Raw genomic sequence first — 19,707 nt, 5'->3', positions numbered from 1 at the left:
ATTCGAAATTATGAATCAATGTCTTACTACATAGATCAGGCTGACCTCACATTGGCATTCATTCTGTGGGAGCCTCTTGTCGCCTGTCCGTCCTCCACCCCCTGCTAGGCTGTGCCTTTAAAGGGAGATAGTAAATATTTTAGGATTATGGCCCATGTGGTTTCTGTCCCAATACTCAGCTCTGCACGAGTCTCCATAGACAGTTTGTAAGCATGGCTGCATGGATGTAGCCGCATTCCAGGGACGTTCCATGTAGAAGAGTCGAATGTGAGACACAGAATAACGAAGAATGACAAAAGACCGATAGGAATTTAATGACAAATATCCCATATTCGTTGCTGGACACCAGATGCTGTCCAAGGAGCCACCATTAAATAAAACAACCTGCAAACGAGGCGATTCTCACATCCACAAGCACACTCACGCAGAATCGGGTACTCCTTGGATCATTAAATTACTTACTACTTACTTTAACAACATATAGCAAAGAGCACAGCAGGGAAAAGTGTGCACAGACTTCAGAACACAGCTCAGATTGTCTATGAACATAGTTGTTTTTTTTTTTAATTTTTACTTTTCACATATATACAGCCTCTAGACTGTCAAGCGACCCCGTGGCTCAAAGAGCTAACTGCTTATCTTCTTCCGCCTCAGAAATTCCGCTGGGTTTTGCTTAGTGAAGGACAGCAAAGGAAGCGTGATTTTGGCCAAACTCCCCAGGAAATAAATAGTACAAAGGCCTCCAATATCAATCATGAGTTGGAGGGAGGAATCTTTAACATTTCAAGCATGAACCATAGTCTCCAGGAGATCCTGAAGAAACACTATTATTCTAAGATGGAAGACGACAAATAACCACCTGGGTGCATGGAATCTCACCTAATGTGGGCATGTTCCCTGAAGAAGTAAGAGAAATGGACTCACATTTAAACCCACCACTGGAGGAGTGCATGGGTGGCTGAACGGCCTGCTGAAGGGTTTGCTCAGCATAGGTATGAACACAGTAGCTGATTCTCTCGCCCATGGCAACAGAAAAAACAGGAACAGGAGAAGCCCAAGGATTTCCACCACCATGGCTTCACACCAGCTTGCATACCCACTCCTCACTGAACCCACTCTAAAGTCGCTGATGTGTAATATATTTGATAATGGCTATCACTCTGTGTAATGGTGATAACAAAAGGCAAAAGAATAAAAAATAAAAAACCAAAGTGGCTAAAAATATATATGAAGAATCAAAAGTTGGACAAGATTTCATTGGCACACGCTTGAGAGAATTTAAAACAGCCAGAAGAGGTAGATGTGTATTTAAAAAAAAAAAAAAAACGAAACAAAACAAAACAAAAACAATAAGCTGGTCACAGTGGCACTTGCCTGTAATCCCAGCATTTGGTGGGCAGAGGCAGGTAGATCTCTGTGAGTTCGAGGCAAGACTGGTCTACATAGTGAGTTCCAGGACAGCCAGAACTATGTAGAGAGACCCTGTCTCGAAAGAAAGAAGAAATTAAAAATTAAAGATTACTTACAAATTGGCTGTATTAAGTGGTCTCATTCACTTTGCATTGAGACTACAAGAGTCAGAAAAAACAATGGGCACAGACTTTGCACATATAACTCTTCACTCAAAGAGGACTGGAGAGAACTCGAGTTTTATAAAAATAAAAATAAAAATAAAATAAAAACTCTCCTTAGTGTATCTCTGAACAATAAAAAGATTCAGTGGACATGATCAGCAGGCAATATACAAGCCTAGATGTTCTCCAGATTGTTCTTAGAGTGATAGAAAACATGCTTTCCTACAGCCCCTACAGTAAAGATCATTACTAAAACACAAATGATCAAGTATAAATCACGAGCATTCACAGAATCTTCACTAAAACTGTAAAAACAATCTTCTAGTTTTCCCCCTTCAACTGTGTCCAACAGCTGGAGGCTCCATGAACAGTCTAGGGTAATAAGTTTCAGTGACGATAACTTCACCGCCTGCCATGACACTGACTTCTACAGGCTAATCTAGGGAAGGGGTTTTTCAGTGTAACCAAAATCTATACAAGTCATCTGCTTACAGCTCCCTACTAGAAATAGAGCATAGTGAGGACACTCGAATCGGGCGACAAAGGCCAGCTTTGTCAATAAGGACATCTTTGGTCCTTCTAGGCTTTTATGCCTCCCATCAAGCACGAGAATGCTCAGTGTTCTAGCTGTATTATATAAATCAGAGAACGTAACTCATCCTAGCAACCGAGCTGGAGAACACAAAAGGTCAGACTCCACCATCCACGGTCCTCAGCCTTCCTTCAGGAGGCTCACCACACTCTGACCCCAGATTTTTACCAAGCCAGAGTTTGTAATACTGACTGACCTCCTGAGCGCGTGAGAAACACTAGCAATCCTTAGAAAGCGTAAAACACTTTGTAAATACGAAAGTGCTGTTTTGGCAACTGTGTAACTTAGAAAACATTCCTTTGTGCTATTTGGCCACGTTGCATTCCCACCTCTCCCTGCCTCTCCCTTCCACGTGTAAATCTGTGCCTCTCACATGTAGAGGGAAAAGGGGACGCCCCTGTCTGGACTAGATCCCTCATTAACTTGTGAGGGAAGTTGGGGTTCATGGGGTCACGCACACATGCAAATGAAGGCATCCCAGCCTGTGAACTCAGCATTCTTGCATTTTCCACGTGAAGCCAGTAAAACTGAGCTGGCTACCTTTTGTGAACAGGTTTCTCAGGCAGCTGTTGATGGTCTTCATGTACCAAGCCGGACTAAGACCGGCCAAGTCCTGACTTACACGGGGGTCAGGGTCATCCATCCACCTAGGCTACCCTGAATCAACATGAAGAAGCAAGTGCAGGATTTCCTAAGAAATGTGGGAACCAGTTGCTAGTGGATGCCTAAACCCAACGTTGCTTCCTGAAGTAACTGTGCAGTTTTTCTGCTCAATTTTCCCTGGATGTCTCAAAATAGCAGCTAACTGTGGCTCATAGGGAAGGAAGTGGATACTAAACACCCTCTTCTGTAGTGATGAGAAGGATCTGACTAAAGTTGAGAGGAGGGATGTCACAGACTTATTCCTACCCGCTTATTTTTGTACCCCCATAACTCTAAACCAACCACCTCTCCGGTTCCCACAAACATGGCAGTCCAACCCTCTCTACCCAGTCCCAAATCCCCTTCCTCGGGGATCCTCCAAGCGTCTGTTCACCCAAGCTTTTAACTCCTTACAGTGAGTATTTAATTAAGCCATCAACTCAAGCACATCTCCTAAGAGTTACTTCGATGGAGGAGGTAGGCACCTCGAAATAATAACTCTTATTAACCATCCCATGGGGGAGGGGGGAAAACATTAAAAGGCTCTCCCAGACATCTTAGGCTGTCCCCCACATCTGCGAATCAGTAATCTAGCCATCTACTCCCAGCGTTGGGACTCATTGGGACCCCCCCTGCCCTAGCACAGGTGCAACTTCTGGTGCTGCGCAAGGTGCGTCTTGTAGCGGAAGCCCTTGCCGCAGCCCGCGCACTTGTGGGGCTTGTTGCCGGTGTGGATGCGCCGGTGGCGGATGAGGTGGGAGCTCTGGATGAAGCTCTTGCCGCACTCGATGCACGTGTAGGGCTTCTCGCCCGTGTGCGTGCGCTGGTGCTGCGTGAGTGTGGAGAAGTCGCTGAAGCGCTTCTCGCACTGGCCACAGCGGAAGGGCTTCTCGCCGGTGTGCACGCGCAGGTGGTTGACGAGGTGCGAGTTGCGGCCGAAGCCCTTGCCGCACTCGCGGCACACGTAGGGCCGCTCGCCCGAGTGCGTGCGCTTGTGCGTGAAGAGGTGCGAGCTCACGCTGAAGGTCTCGCCGCACTCGGAGCACATGTAGGGTTTCTCGCCCGTGTGCACGCGCTGGTGCTTCACCAGGTCCGAGCGCCAGCTGAAGCGCTTGCCGCACTCGCCGCAGCCGTGCGGTTTCTCGCCCGTGTGGATGCGCTGGTGGTTGGCGAGGTGCGAACGGCGCACGAAGCCCTTGCCGCACTCCCCACATGCAAAGGGCCGCAGCGCCGCCGCCGACCCCGCCCCGCTGGCCGCTGCGTGCGCCCGCCGGTGGCTGAGCAAGTGCGAGCTCAAGCTGAAGGCTTCGCCGCACTCCGGGCACGGGTAGGGCTTCTCGCCCGTGTGCAGGCGCCGGTGCTTGAGCAGGTCGGCCCGCCAGCTGAAGCTCTTGCCGCAGTCGGCGCACAGGTTGGGCCGCTCGCCCGTGTGCAGCCGCAGGTGGTTGGTCAGGTAGGTGTTGCGGCTGAAGCCTTTGCCGCACTCGCCGCAGCGGAAGGGCTTCTCGCGGGGGGGCCGGGCCAGCGCGGACCCGGTCCCGAAGTCGCCGGCTACACCCATGCCCATCATCCCCACCACCCCACCGCACTCGGCCGCCAAGCCGAAGGGCTCCAGGCTGGCCACCGCTGCTGCCTCTGCCAGACGGTGGATGCGCTGGTGCTGCAGGAAGGCGGTACCCGGGCTGAAGCTCTCTCCGCAGTCTGGACAGATGGTGGGCGCGTCCATAATGCTGGCCATCAGGCTGTCGAGTTCCCCGAGGTCCATGGCCATGGGATGATGGAGCCGGTGGAAACGGCGGTGGGCAGGTTTGTCACCTCGGTGTCGACCCCCCAGGGAGAGGTGACGCCTCCAGGGAAGCACCGGAGGAGGCAACTGCTCATCTTCCTCCATCAGCCGGTTCTCCCCAGCGCTTTCCTCCTCTTCCTCTTCCTCCTCCTCCTCTCCCCGGGGACTCCGGGATATACTGTCAGATTCTGACAGGCCTGGGAACAGTGTCATGTCAGGCACACCAGGTTGGTCGTCCTCTTCCTCACGGAGGACAGCCCCTTCTTCCTCACTCAGCAGCCCCTCTGCAACAGACAAGTTGGCAATTGGGGTCAACTAGACCTAGTGTACAAAGGTATTCTAGGAGAACTGTCCTTCAAAGATTGGGAGCCAACGGAGTAATATTTGTTCTTCCCGGTACTCTCAAACACCATCACCCCAGTTCCCCAGCCTCCTTACACTTCAGTCTCTTTCCCAGCGAGCGGTCTCCTGCAGGTAAGAACTAAAAGACAGTGCACTCTGCCCGATGCCAGCCAGTCTTTGGCCAGACCCCACCTACTATATACCCCAGGCTCTGCTTGGCCAGACCACCAAAGTCTGTAGATGATCAGGTGAGATGGGGACTCAGGAGATAAAGTTCTGTCTCCAGAAAAGGAAGAAAAATAATTGTATTTGCTCAACTATACTTCGTAAAGCTAGAGCCTCAAAACACAAGTCATAGAAAGTAAAAGAGAATACTTGGACGCTTCTAGAAGGTCCAGAACTGGTTTTCAAACAAAACCAAAACCATTTGGTCAACCTGGAACAGCTTGAGAGCATGTCCAGCCTTTGACACTGCAACCCTGTGCTGCAGTCTACAAAAGTCTGTGCTCAAGAAGTAAACCAGTCAAGTAAATCTTAAGAGAACAAATTTCAGGAACAAATATCTCCAAAGTGCTGGTCAAGCATGAGGACCTGACTGATTTTAATAGTCGTCTCTCAAAAGCCAAATGGGAGGCATGGTGCTCGAAATTCTAGTGCGCAGGCAGAGACAGGAAGATCTCCCTGGGGCTTGCTGGCCAGAGACTCCCAATCGCAAAATTCAAGTTAGATGATTCCTAAGGAAAGATGCCTGAGTTTGACCTCTGTGACCTCTGGCTGATACGTGTAACAGCCCACAGATACACACACACACACACACACACACACACACAGTCCTGAGTTTTAACAACATTTACAATTTTATGTTGGGTAGCATTCACAGCTGTCCTCAGTAGGAGGTTGGTCACACCTATGAGCCTTGGGAGATGGGGAAGGAATGACAGACAGCCCAGAACTGGTACGACCAAACTATAAACTGGTAGAGAATATACACCTGTTCTCTGGCTGCTTCCTCCTCCAGCAGAGGGCACTTGAGGAAGTTACTGGAAAGTGAAGGTCACGTGCTCATGTGCACAGTGATGGAGGGCAGCAGGGATATGGGACTGTGCCATAGGGAGAGGGCTATAACCACACAGCCCTTGCCATACATAGGAAGAGGGCTGTAACCACAAAGCCCTGGCCATATGTAGGGAGAGGGCTGTAACCACACAGCCCCGGCCACAGAGCGTGTCATCTCTTTTCAGGCCCTGCTGTAACCCTGAGCAGGACAAAGCAACCAATGTCCAAAGGCAGAAACAAGGAAGAGACCAGAGCCCCAGCATTTGCTTTCAGGTAAGAAATAGCAAGGGAAGCCGGGCGGTGGTGGCACACGCCTTTAATCCCAGCACTCGGGAGGCAGAGGCAGGCGGATCTCTGTGAGTTCGAGACCAGCCTGGTCTACAAGAGCTAGTTCCAGGACAGGCTCCAAAACCACAGAGAAACCCTGTCTCGAAAAAACGGAAGAAAAAAAAAAAGAAGAAAGAAATACCAAGGGAGACAACCAGGAACTTAGGCACTTGGGTAACCAGCCTCACGAACACAGGTAGGTCACTTAACCAGCAAATTTGCTTCTCTAGAAAAGAAAATGAGTATTTAACTAGAAATATCATTATACTTTGCCCAGCTACTGTGCTAAATCACTTTTGAAATTTATCGAAAAATATTTATTCATCTATTATGTGTGTATGTGAGTCTGTGTGTACCAGTCTTCTGGTGCCTTCAGAGACCAGAAGAGGGCACTGGATCCCCCAGAACTGATCAGGTGGTTGTGAGCTGATTAATATGGGTGTTAAGAACCAAATTCAGGTCTTCTGCAAGTAAGAAGTGCTTCTAACCACTGAGCCATCTCTCTCGGCTCCCAAGTCACTCTCCCAACATCTCTGAGGTAGGCCCCAGTATTGCCCATGATTCCACTGTAGTGTTGTTACAGGTAGTCAGGGCAGCAACATCCATGCATGACCCTTTACTAATACTTACCAGGGTGGGCTCAGTGGTGGGTGATATTAGAGAAAAAGATGCTCAGAGGACCAACATTAGGAGAACCAAGTGAGTTGAGAATCCTGTTTACTGGTCTCGAGAGAGCCCTCCTGCACTCCCCCACCTCACCCCTACCCCCACCCCGTGTGCCAGATCCCTGAGATGCTGGCCCTGGCTGTATTCCAGAGGAACCAAATGTGAAAGTGGTTACTTCCGTGGACACTCCAGCCTTCTCACCTGGACAAACAGTGGGCACTATTTCCCTCTCATGTGAATCCCCTCTGAGATCGTTATCCTGTGGGTTGGAGTTCATCTCCTGCTCCAGGTGGCCCCTCTCTTCTGTGTCCTGTGGGTTGGAGCCCATTCCTCTTTCTTCTGGGTCCCCCTCTCTGTCGTCAGAGTTCTCAAAGTCAGAACCCATACCTCTGTCTTCGGAATTCTGGTGTTCATGCACACCCTGATGATCTTCCTGGTCCATCCAGCAAGAAAAGGGCAAAGGAGGTAGCCGAGGATTCCTGCTCAGACAAAACATGGAGAAAGAAAGGTTACATCAAGCCTGATCCAACCCTTTACTCCATGTGGTCTTGATTTCCCCATCCAATAAAAAGGCTGGAGTTGCAAGCACCAGTAACAAGTCTACTAACTCCTGACCGCATGTACACTTAGGATAAACAACTGTGTGAAGGGGGACAATTGGGTGGTCACATCCTGAGACCACATGTCGACACTCACTCACGGGACCAAAACTAGATCAGGTCAATCTGTGAAGTAAATGTCTGGGTGTAAGTTTACACCTCAACACTGAAGTAAGCATTGCTTCTTTTCGCTTTTACTTTATTCCTTTATTTCTGTAGTGCAAGTGATTGAACCTGGGACTGCAAGCCCTCCACCACTATGCTATATCTCCAGCTACTTAGCTGTTATTTTGGAACAAGGTCATGCTAAGTTACCCAATCTGGCCTTGAACTCCTTCTGTAGGCCTGGGAGGTCTTGAACTTCCCATTCTCTGCGTCAGTCTCCTGAAAGGCTGGGATTCCACGACTGTGACGTTCCTCTTGTCATTGTTTAAAAACTTCATGCGTATTTAACTTCCTGACCTATGCTCCAGGCTTCACCACAGCTCCACCACGAGGAGAGCAAGCTTGAGCCGCCCGCTCGCCGCTGACACATTTGGCACACATGAAATCACCACAGGTCCTCTCCACCTGGGCACACACTGAATGCTTTTGCAACCTCCTTGGTATAAAGGTAAGTAATTCTCTCGCCAGGCATTTGGGGTAGAGAAGGCTATGATGGCATATTAAACCCTAGACCACTCTGGATACTTCTAAACACTGTCTGTCCACTGTCCCCAGAGGAGGGGGAAAACAAAACAAACAACAACAAAACACTTTTACAGCTGAAAAGCAAAAGTATAGAAAAGTCCTAATAACAATTCTCCCTCTTCTGTGAAGACTCTAGTATAGACAGGAAGCCAGTTTTGTGTCTCAAATTCCCATGCTTTCCTCCTTTTGGTGAAGCCTGCCCTACACAAGCCTGTAACATTCTTACAAGTATTTAGCCGGTTACTGGGGGGGGGGGGGCTTTACCGAGCCAGAAGGAAAGTACACGCAGTCCACAAGAATAACAAACATCAATATGGCAACTTCTTATCTAAGACTGTGACTCCAAAGGCAAACTCAGCCTGGCTCTGTGGCTCTAGAAGGAAGCCAAGATGATTCAAGCTGTGGCAGGTTTGCTGGAAGCAAGATGGAGAGAAGGTAGGGCCTGTTGTGTTAGAGGTCATCTCCATAGTCTAACTACATACACTGCAATGTGTCAGTTATAGATAAACTTTAATAGGAATGTGTACCAGGGACAACGTGGCAGCCCTTCTATCAAAAAGCCCAACATTTGAATTACAGGGAGGAAAACATCAGATTTTCAAGGCCTCTGTGGACGTCAGGTTTACATCTCAAACACAAAGGGACCCTGTCAAGGCTGGGCAGTTGAGCCAATAGTATTTCTTTCTACTATCCGGTTTGCTTGCAGCTTAGCTCAAGGAAGTAAAGCCACAGCCAGGTCAAGGATCCGGGTCTGTGATCTGAAGGACACCACTTCAACCAATGTCCCAACCATCGCAAACAGCACTGCAGGAATAAAGCTGGAAGGGGAGGGAGTAGTGGCCGGAGAAGTGACGCAGTTTAGAGAGTACTTGCCTGTCACACAACACAAACCCTGAGTTAATCAGACGTGCCCATGTGTCACTGTGATGCCCGCACTCAGAAGACGGAGGCAGGAGGATCAGAAGCTCATGCAGCGAGTCAGAGGACAGCTGGGTCACATGAGAGACCCTGTCCCCAAAAAGAGAGAAAGCATAAAACGTAAAGAGCAGAAAAAGGTATGGTAGGCAAGGCCATCCCATCCTCCCGCCTCTCCCGAGGCGTCCCTGAGGAAGTCCCGGTGCTGGCATGGAAAGCGGAAGTTATGGGTAGAAGAAATCCCTCCACTGGCTCAGGCGGGCCCAAGGCAAGTCAATTAACCTCTCATAGTTTCAGAGTCTCATCCGTAGAAAGAGGGTATTGCTACTTAGCCTTTCTCACGGGGAGGGCGTCTTTGGAGGACACCGGTGAGAGTGGTTAAGGCTCCGAGCTTCACTGCTGGGAAAGCCGTGCATTCGTCCTCTGCCGTCTCAGCACACCTCTCAAAGGCACAGCGGCTGCCCGTCATTCTGGGGGACCACCCCGTCAGCACCTTAGATCATTCTCAATAATGAGGAAAGCATAAAGATTGAGCCCTTCCCTAAATGTCCTGGGGAAGCCGCTGTGTCTGAACTCAGTCAACAGTATCCTGAAGGACTGTACCTCCCCTTTGGAAGGTAGCTCAACTAAGCTGCCAAATCTCAAACAGACATTTTATGGTAGGAAGAAAGGGAAATTATCACAGCCATGAACCTTCTCAGAGGCATATTCCATATGAGACTTCTGTCCCCGGTCACACTGCACAAGGTTAGACTGAATGGACAGCTGCATCCCTAGAGTCTGCACATACCATGCACCCCAAGGTGGGGTGTGGAGAGGCAAGAGGAGGCTTGCAAATGTGGCTTACTGGTTTGCTTGTGGGGGAGGGGCTTAACAAGAGAACAGATCAATGTTTCCTAATAGTCAGTGCAGCAAGAGAAAGGGGTGTCTGCCAGTGTGCATCACCAGAGAGGCCTAAAACTAAAGGCCAGTGACGGCAGCCTGCCTCCCTGAAGGGGGGAGCATGGCGGGGAGCAAGGGGTACAGCTTTACCTCTGAATCCTTTAAATGGCAGCTTGGGGACCGTCTGATTGGTGGTGGTGTGTCCAGGGACCAGATCGAATCCAGTAGCACTGTTTTTCTAACTTTAAAGAGAGTTAGGATTCGAGTTCCCCCACTGAGGTCACAGTACTTGCCACGCTGAATGTTCTAGAAAGGAGGAGAGGCCTTGTCATCCAAAGTGGCACTGTTCACGTATTTGTTCTAAAATGCCTATGTCCGTGGGAGACTAGTAGTCTGTGCCTGCTGCCCCTCCACCCCGCAGACACACACCTGCAATAACACAGATTCAATTTCACTCACACCCTCTTGTCCTAGATTGTAGTCAGCTGTCAGGCAATGGTGGCAGCTGTTTAGAGGTAAGTATATGTGGTCAAGATATGTCGATTGATAAAAAGTCACAGCTGGTTTTAAAATACCTTATTTTCATTAATATAGACACAGTAGCATATACCATAACACAAATACACGCAGGCTCAGAAAGGAAGGCCAGGAGATCATTATTAAAATGTCGACTTTCTCTTCTTGATCACTTCTTGGAGGCTTCTGGCTATTAACTCTTATCTTACCAAAATCCAGTGATGTAGGCTATTTCTAACTCACAGACCAGAAACAAGAACAGACGTGATTACACCAAGGTCCTACACATGGTGAACTGCAGTACAGGGTTGGGCCTTCCCGGACAGCTTCTGGTGCTTTGGGACGTCTTGGTCATTTTTGTATGTATCTGCATTTCCAACAGTAAACATGTATTCTTTTTTCAACAAGGAAAAACAGCTACCTTTATCTTCAGTGTGATCAATATGTTAAAGGAAAACCTGTAATTATTCTAGAAGTAACAGAAAGGCAAGCAGAGGAGTCGTGACTCTGTCTTCCTAAAGACTTCATTTTCAGAAGGACTATCTACTCACCCTAGGGTAACCAAATTGTCTATGCAGGCACATTTTGCTCCAACCTTTCCTAGTCATTCTCAAAAACTAGCAACATTTTTTTCTTAAGCTCAGCCAGGGTTGGATAAAGAGTAGGCAGCGTGGCGGAATGATGACTTTGTAGCCAGATTGACCATGCTTGAATTGTCTGTTCTCGACCAGCTGCTTGACTTTACCTGAGCCACATGACCTCGTAGGAGCTCTTAGCCTGCATCCATGAAAACAAGGAGGCTGCCACCTCCATGTAGAGTCATTCTGAGAGCTTGTAAAATCACATTTGTTAATGCTATTATGCATTAGGTACAGAGTGAACAGAATTTACAATTCCTTTATAAAGTTCCAGATCAACATCTCGACTTTAGCAATCGCACAGTAAACTAAGGCCACTATCCACAGCTATGTTCCCTAGGAATAGCCTTTCCTACTTTGGGCAGACCTTCCCTCAGCCTTGCTGCTGTTAATAAAACAAAACTCACCATGTGAAGACAAGAATCAAGGAAGGAGCAGTTGGTTAAGGGAGCTGGATACAGCGTGCAAAGCTGGTAGTCACTAAAATCCCATCATTAGCACGGAGCATGGATCTAAATCTAAGGGAGGAGTGAGCATGTGGCTTAGCAAACCCCAACTCACGCCATGTCTAATGGAGCCTGCTTTCCCACTAAGCGCAGACAGAAGCTTAATAAGAGAAAGGAGTAAAAGGAACAGCCCAGGAGGAAAAAATAATTCCGCATTTAGTTCTAGCGGCTCACAGAGGCAAAGGAGCAGCAAGTGCAGCCAGCACCACCACTGTGTTGTGTGTCCCCTCCAGGTTTCTTCTCTTTAAGAGTTTGGATGTGGGGCTGGAGAGCTGGCTCAGTGGTTAAGAGCATTGCCTGCTCTTCCAGAGGTCCTGAGTTCAATTCCCAGCAACCACATGGTGGCTCCAAACCATCTGTAAAGAGATCTGGCGCCCTCCTCTGGCGTGTGGGTATAAATGGAGGCAGAAAGTTGTATACATAATAAATAAATAAATCTAAAAAAAAAAAAAGAGTTTGGATGTGTGGGGTGGGAGAAGGGAAGGTGGGAAGATGGCTCAGTGATTCAGAGCACTTGCTGCTCTTGTATAGTACCCAGATTCTATTCCCAGCATCCACATGGCAGCTCACAGCTGTCTGTAACTCCAGTTCCAGAGGATCTGATGTCCTCACACAGACATACAGGCAAGAGGACTAAGTCATTTTCAAAAGAGAAAATTTGAATGTGCCCAAGGCGTTGACAAGCAAGTGAATTTATCCAGAGCAACATGAGGTCAGCTCCACCTTGGCAGCTCGCACCACCCCAAACATGTCCCCACCGCCATCTCCATACAGCCTTTCTCTTAAAGACCCGCGAGGAGCTGGGCACCTCCCTAACACTGCTCAGATCCAAGTTTCTAGAACTTATATATATTCATGTTCTTTATTCCTCCACCACGGTCCCAACTTAAAAAAGAATGTTTATATCCTTAAAGTAACCAGAAAAATGCTCAAGAGTTTTTAGACAAACCCAGCTTCATTTAAAGGTGCCTGAAATGTTCAGTCAGTGCACCTGGAAGACGCTGACACAGAAAGAAAAACCCCAGTAGCTTTTGGATTTTGTTGTTGTTGTTGTTTTGTTATTGGTTAACAGCATGGTCTCTAGCCCAGGCTGGCCTTGAACTTTCAACGTAGCCACAAATAAACCTGAATTTCTGATCCTGAGATTACAGGCACTATCATGCCAGGCTTATACGATGCTGAGGACCAAACCCAGGAGCTCAAGTGTGCTTCAAAGGCTCTCAGTCAACTGGGCTGCCATTCCCTGACCCACAAAGTAGCCTTAAAAAAGGAAGAGGAGAAGGCTGGAGCACAGGGGAGAGGAAGGCAGGAGCAGGGCGGAAATCAGACTTTGATCTGGGTTTACTGACATATTGGACACCCCCTAGAACTACCTGCAAACTATTCCTTTTGATCAGGGTCCCCCACCAACCCCTGCCTTTTTTAAAGATTAGATCTAACTTCCTAGGGATGGGCAGTCAAGCCCTTACCTCCCACCTTCCTGGATTTTCCAGGGAGAAACCAAGGCCAGAAATAGCACCAAGTGATAAAGCGCTAACAAGTCCCACCCTCCGGTGGCATCCACACTGCCCTGCCGCCCGGTGGGGAGGAAAAGAGACCAGCTCTGATAATCCCAGGCAGGGAGGCAGTGCCCCATTTGAATGGACCCAGACAACTTACCGTTCAGTGGGTAGAGTCCCTTTCCATTGACTCTAGCAACTATCAGGGGAGCGGGTGACTCATTTTATGTGGCGGGAACACTGAGCAGGTGGTCTATCACCTAGGCAGAGTTAGGACTCACCTGTCTCATAGCAAATGGAAGCCGCTGGCCAGCAAGCCTCGTGACTCCAAAGAGGTAGGCTAAACCTGGAACCTCCTGCCCACTCCCTCAGACCTTGATGGACAGGAGTCATGTGTCGAGGCCACTGCCAGGTGGCAGGCAGCCAGGCCAGCTGAGCGGTCTTGTCAGGGAGAGGAAGTGGTGGCTGGGCGGTGGGCCAGGAGTGGCTCCATTCAGCAACCTCCAGTCTGAAGCGTCTTTCCTGTCTCCTATTCATCTCAGGGCCCCTTCCTTACCGCCTCAGGGGTAGACCAAGAAGCCAGCAGCAGCATCTAGAACCTCCTTCCTGCTGTTCCCCACTGCTCTGGCCTGCCAGTCTCTCCCCCAGGGGAATAGTTTCCATACAAGAATCCAAGCAAAGATAAAGATTTGAAAGAAGCTGGCAAAACAACTCTGGCTGGTGGTTCAAAAGGCTGAAGTCAGGACAATCAGCAAGATCTAACTAGGAACTGCAGGGGTTAATCATTTGTCCATCTTCAACAGCAACCAAGTAAAAGAGTAAACAGCTGAATTGCCCCTAGGGGATATGGTCTCAGAGCCCTGCCTCCTCACTGGCCAGCTCATAATCGGGACCCAGGGCAAAGAGTCACCTCACTGGACTGGGGATGTCTCTAGTGAGTCTAGTGAGCGAGGAGTGGCAGCTTCACCCTCCTCCTATGCCTCACATCCAAAGGGGCCGCTGACCCTCCCCTTGGCCGGCTTGCATAGACACAGACCACACGATCCCCAATGCCAGCCTCCCAAGTGACAAACCTGCTGTGCAAGGTAACCTGAGTTCCAGACGGAGAACAGCAAAAGGTGCCTGCAATCGAGTAACGGCCATTCTCCAGGCAAAGAACAGAATGATGCGGTTTCTGCTCTGTGGTTACTGCCTTTTCTCCTGAAAAGGGAAGCCTAAAGAGCACAGCTAGTGGGAGACCCTGAGTTGTCACTGGACACAGGGAGAGACGGAGGGAGGGAGGGAGGGAGGGAGGGAGGGAGGGAGGGAGGGAGGGAGGGAGGGAAGAAGAGAGGGGGAGGGAGGGAGGGAGGGAGGGAGAGAGGCAGACAGATATATAGACAGAGATAAAGACAAAGACAAACAAACAAACCAACAATAACAACAACAAAAATGTTCATGGGACCAGGTATTCTTGTTTACTGTGAGGGGCAGGACCCCTCAGTTTGTGCCACTGTCACGCTGGTCAAGCCCTCCGTTATGTGACCATTATCCAACTCCTTGTAGACAAAATAAAAATTAATGTAATACAAGCCTAAGTGAAAATTAAATTCTCTGTCTTCAAATGAGAAGTCACAAGCCGGATGCGCTCAACTTAATTCCAGCATTGGGAAGGCTGAGGCAGGAGGCTGGTCTGCACTACATAGCGAGACCCTGACTCAAGATTAAGCAGTCGTAAGAGTTCAAAATGTTCATGCAGGCACCTATCTATCCATCCCTGCATTCTGTTTTACTGATTAGAACCGTCTACCTGTTACTCAGGGTTATATAGTGTTGGTAATTTTCCTCCCTGGTGACTGGCATTTTACTATCTACTTTTTGGTTCTTCCATTTCGTTCTTAGTAACAGAACCCCTGGGCCATGCCCAGCAGACTTGTCTTCTCATGCCTGCTCAGCAGATGGCTTATCTAGTCCATATATTCCATAGACTCATGGACCATGAACATCTCTTGAAGTTTTATGAAAACAAACTGAGGCTGAGCCAATGCCTAGGCTGGAGACCAACAGGCAGATGGTTAGAAGAGGTGTGCCCTAAAACTCAGTTTTCTGATGGTTCCTCCAATGATCCTTACATCCCTTTAATACAAAACGCCACTTAAAACAGACAGCTGGGGCAGGATATGGCAGCACACTCCTACGGTCTTGTTATGGAGAGACTGAGGCAGGAGGATTGAGATTTTAAGGACAGCCTACATAGCAAGACACCCCATCTTCCAAAACAGGAAGACTCAAGATAAACCTATGACATGTTCTGGCCCTCCTAAATCCCACGCTATGTCTGTCAGGGTTTTTCCAGACGAAACTGAACCAGTAGGATGTATGCATATTTAGAAAAAGAATTATAATAAAAAAATAACTTATACAGCTCTGGAGGCTGACACCTTCAAAATCTGCCCTGGAGAGCAGACACCAAAAGCAATGGGCTGGAGATACCCTCCTTGCGCAAGAAGATAGAGTTTTGATCTACTCAGGCCTTCACTGACAGGAGGAGGCCCAACCTCATAGTAGATGCTAGTCTGCTCTACCCAAAGTCCACTGTCTTAAATGTTAACTACATGCAAACCCATCCTTGTGGAGTGATTGCAGACAAAGTATAATGGCATGTATGCATGAAGATGTCATGAGAAGCTCTGTAAGCTAACCTAATAGACAAAACTCATAAATGGCATGTATTTGTTTATTCTCTGTGAGTGTATAGGTATGTGTGTGTGTGTGTGCTTCTGTACACACACACATACACATGAGGTCAGAGGAAAACTTGTGGGATCGTGGGAGTGGGTTCTCTCCTTCCACCATGAGGATGGAACTCAGGTCAAGCACCTTTACCCACTGAGCCATCGCAACAGCTCCTTCAAAAACTACCCTCACAGAAGTATCCATAAATATGTTTGATAATGTATCTTGACACCCTGTGCTCCAGACCCATATGACTAACCACCACACACCCTAGCTAAAATCAGTCTGGACTAATCCCTTCACATCTAATCTACCTACGAAAGCATTGCTGTTGCCATGAAAGCCACATATATACTTGGATACAGTTTGTGTTTTATGTGATGAAGAGGATGGGAGGGAGACTCAAGATTAATCTTAAAGATCCTCAGGCAGGGTAGTTCAGGATGAGAGGCTGAGGTAAGAGAACATGACCAGCTTGGGTTACACAGTAAGAGCCGGGCTAGTCAGGACCACAGAGCAAGACTGTTGCAAAACTAACCAAAATCCTAAGTAGGGGAGTGCTTCCTAGACACATGTATGGTGTGCATAGCGGAAAGGGGCACAGTTTAGTAACTAACATTGCTTAAGGAAGAAGACTTGGAATGCAGGAGCGGTGTGTCTGATGAGAGTTGCCTATCAACAGCGTCGTTCTGGAAGTACTGATGCTGGGATTCCATGTTAAAGTTTTTCCATGGGGTCAGGTGATCTCAGCAAGTCTTTCCCAATCCAGATGATTCTGTGACCATTTCCCCTGGAAAGAGTCCTAAAAGAAGTGTTCTTCACAGCAAAGGAGAGGGGGTAGACGTTCTGTCACCCAGATTCCCACGCAGATTCAACAGGAAAAAGCTGCCATTCCAGTCCACTGCCCAAAATAACTGCGTGGTGTCGCTGACGAGGAATGACTGGCGTGTTCCGGCTGGGTCAGTGACACCTCTGCGCAGAATCAGCCAGGGTAGCGTCCAGCCAATGGGGAGCAGGGAGGAAACGCAGCTACCTGACGCCTAACTGCCCCTGCCTCAGCAAGTCTTAAAACTCCACAGCTGGACTGTTTTAAACCCAGAGTACTGGGAAGCACATTTCAAAGCATTTCCCAGTCTTACTCTTGTTTCCTTAAAGTTATCAGAGTACATGATCGTAAGAAACTGCATAAGACACGTGATTCCGTTTCTTTATCAAGCCAAAGACAAAAACAGCAAGAAAAAGATAATAAAAAGCAGAAAGGAGGAAGATCCAAAGGTCAAAAGGGTCAAAAACTTAAGTAATACATCAACCAAGCTCAAGGTACATTCCTCAACAGAACCCCAGCTCAAATTAGCAAACTACAAAAGCAAAGTTCTAAGTGCTTGGGTGAGGAACATGGAGATGGGAGACGTTAAAAATTCAAGGCCAGCCAGGCGGTGGTGATGCACACCTTTAAACCCAGCACTCAGGAGGCAGAGGCAGGTGGATCTCTGTGAGTTCGAGGCCAGCCTGGTCTACAGAGCAAGTTTCAGGACAACTGAGGCAGTTACACGGAAAACCCTCTCTTTAAAATACATAAATAAGGGGCTAGAGAGATGGCTCAGCGGTTAAGAGCATTGCCTGCTCTTCCAAAGGTCCTGAGTTCAATTCTCAGCAACCACATGGTGGCTCACAACCATCTGTAATGAGGCCTGGTGCCCTCTTCTGGCCTTCAGGCATACACACAGAAAGAATATTGTATACATAATAAATAAATAAATATTTAAAAAATACATAAATAAATAAATAAATGAATAAATATTTAAAAAATACAAAACCAGCTTGAGCTCCACAGTGAGGCACTCTCAAAAATCAAAACCAAAACAAATTAGGAGACGGCTAAGGAACTGCGAACACTTATTAGGTATTTGCTATCAAGAATTGCTCATTCTTTACGATGCTGGTATTTGGCTATGTTTACAGAGCTCTTTATCTTCAGTATATGACATATTTACGGATGAGAGGATGCATCTGGAATTTGCTGCAACACAATTCCAAGGCAAAGAAGATTAGGCAGGAGTGCCGAGGAAACAGGATAGACCACGTAGCAGCCACTGCTAAACGGTATCTAAGTTCGTTATGGTGCTCTACCCACCTTCGTATTTGTTAGACAGAAAACGCGCTTATACCCACAGGTTAGTGCTGCTGTTGACCGTGGCCAGAGAAGTTTTTCTCTGCAGTGCGCGGCAGTGCTGAGCATAGGGTTGAGCACTTGGCTACTGAGTGTCTGCCCTAAATCAAGCCCCGCCCATCAAGGCGGGGAAATAAGAACCAGAGGATGGAGGGGAGTGCAGTGAAAGGAAACCCTGTCTCAGGATGTGACATGGCCTTTGCGCCCACGAACCCACTGCAGCTATGGTGACCCGTACAAAATCAAGTTAACTCGATCAGTCAGCATCCACCATGGGCAGCAATAAGTGGACTCCGTGGGCTACTGGCCAGAAAGAGAGGACAAGAATGGGAAAGGGTGACATGTTGTGGGGTGGAGTGCGGGGGTGAGGGAAGAGGTGGGGGTCCCTGGAGGAGTGGAAGGGAAGTTGATCAAGATGTAACTTTTTACATGTATGAAATCGTCAAAAATAAATAAATAAAAGATACTCTATCACAAAAGGAAATAGGCCATTTTCTGACACTGAGATAAGGCTATAGTCATTCAAATTAAGAGCCAAACATAATAAAATGTCAGAGATTTTTATAAAAGGAATGGCCTGTTTCTAAAACTTATGACAAACCGGTAGTGAGCACTATGCTTAGTACTGAACAGAGCTCCTGGGACTTGAGGCGTGGGGACAGTAGAGGAAAGAAACCAGGAGGAAAGGGGGGTTGGTGCTTTTCAATCTTTTATTTTTTTCATGAGATATAAAAATTAGTGTTCCAAAGCGATGGCTCACTGCTCTTTCAGAGGACCCCACTACGGTTTCCAGCCCCCGTGCCATGCTCAAAACCACCTACAACTTCAGCAACGGGGGAACCAGCACCCACTTCCGGCCTCTCCAGGTATCCAGACGCCCAGCATACAACCACAAAGACATACACATAGATACACACATAAATATTTAAAAAATAAAAATAAAAACCTTAATAGCTGTTGTGTACAAAAGAGAACCGGGACCCCGTTCCTACTTTCAGCTACATTTACATCGTTCAAGATCCCGGAGAAGAATGCCGTCAGCTGGGGGCTTGCTGCTTCTACCATGAACTCAGCAACTCTATACTCAAAACCGACGGACATAAACCGGGCTGGGAGTAAAGGTGACAGTTCTGACAGAGCCTGCTTTAGCCCTGGGACAGTCAAACTGAAGATCTGATGTGCGTGTCCAGCGAGGAAGTCCATCAATAACTGGCCATCTCCAGAATGTTCTTCTAAGTGGATGATAAAGGTATACACAGAAGAAAAGAGAATACAGAAGCAGTCTGGGAAAACAGGGTCTGCATGAGGCAAACCCTAGTGGGCCAGATTTACTTCACTAGCTCATGGTCTTGACCCAGTCTCACTATGTAGCCCAGGTTGGCCTCAAACTCTTGACTGGCCTGCCTAGGCCTCTCAGGCGCTGGAATTAGAGGTGTGCACCTCCATGCTTGACTCCTGGGAAGCTTTAAATGCAGATCATGTCCCCGTTAGAGAGGCTTAGGAGTTATGAACCAGATTTTATCATTCCGTGGCACAAACAAAGCAGCTAGGAAATATGTCCCCACTTTAGACAGCGAAAGCTCCCGATGTGT

General features: G+C 48.1%; 1 protein-coding gene across 1 annotated transcript in view; it reads right to left on the bottom strand.

The window, feature by feature from the left end:
* Positions 1 to 331: 331 nt before the first annotated feature.
* Znf697 (zinc finger protein 697) overlaps positions 332 to 19,707 on the bottom strand; it is a 40,191-nt gene continuing 20,815 nt past the window's right edge. The window contains exons 2-3 of the mRNA XM_057794253.1: positions 7,187 to 7,464; positions 332 to 4,878 (exon numbers count right to left, since the gene is read on the bottom strand). Coding sequence (XP_057650236.1) covers positions 3,446 to 4,878; positions 7,187 to 7,427 — 1,674 coding nt within the window. The 5' untranslated portion in view covers positions 7,428 to 7,464 and the 3' untranslated portion in view covers positions 332 to 3,445. The remainder of the gene's footprint in view (positions 4,879 to 7,186; positions 7,465 to 19,707) is intronic.

Source organism: Chionomys nivalis, chromosome 18, assembly GCF_950005125.1.
Source record: "Chionomys nivalis chromosome 18, mChiNiv1.1, whole genome shotgun sequence".
Taxonomy (NCBI): Eukaryota; Metazoa; Chordata; class Mammalia; order Rodentia; family Cricetidae; genus Chionomys; species Chionomys nivalis.
Note: the sequence above shows the minus strand (reverse complement) of the source record. Positions and strands in the feature narration are given on the sequence as shown.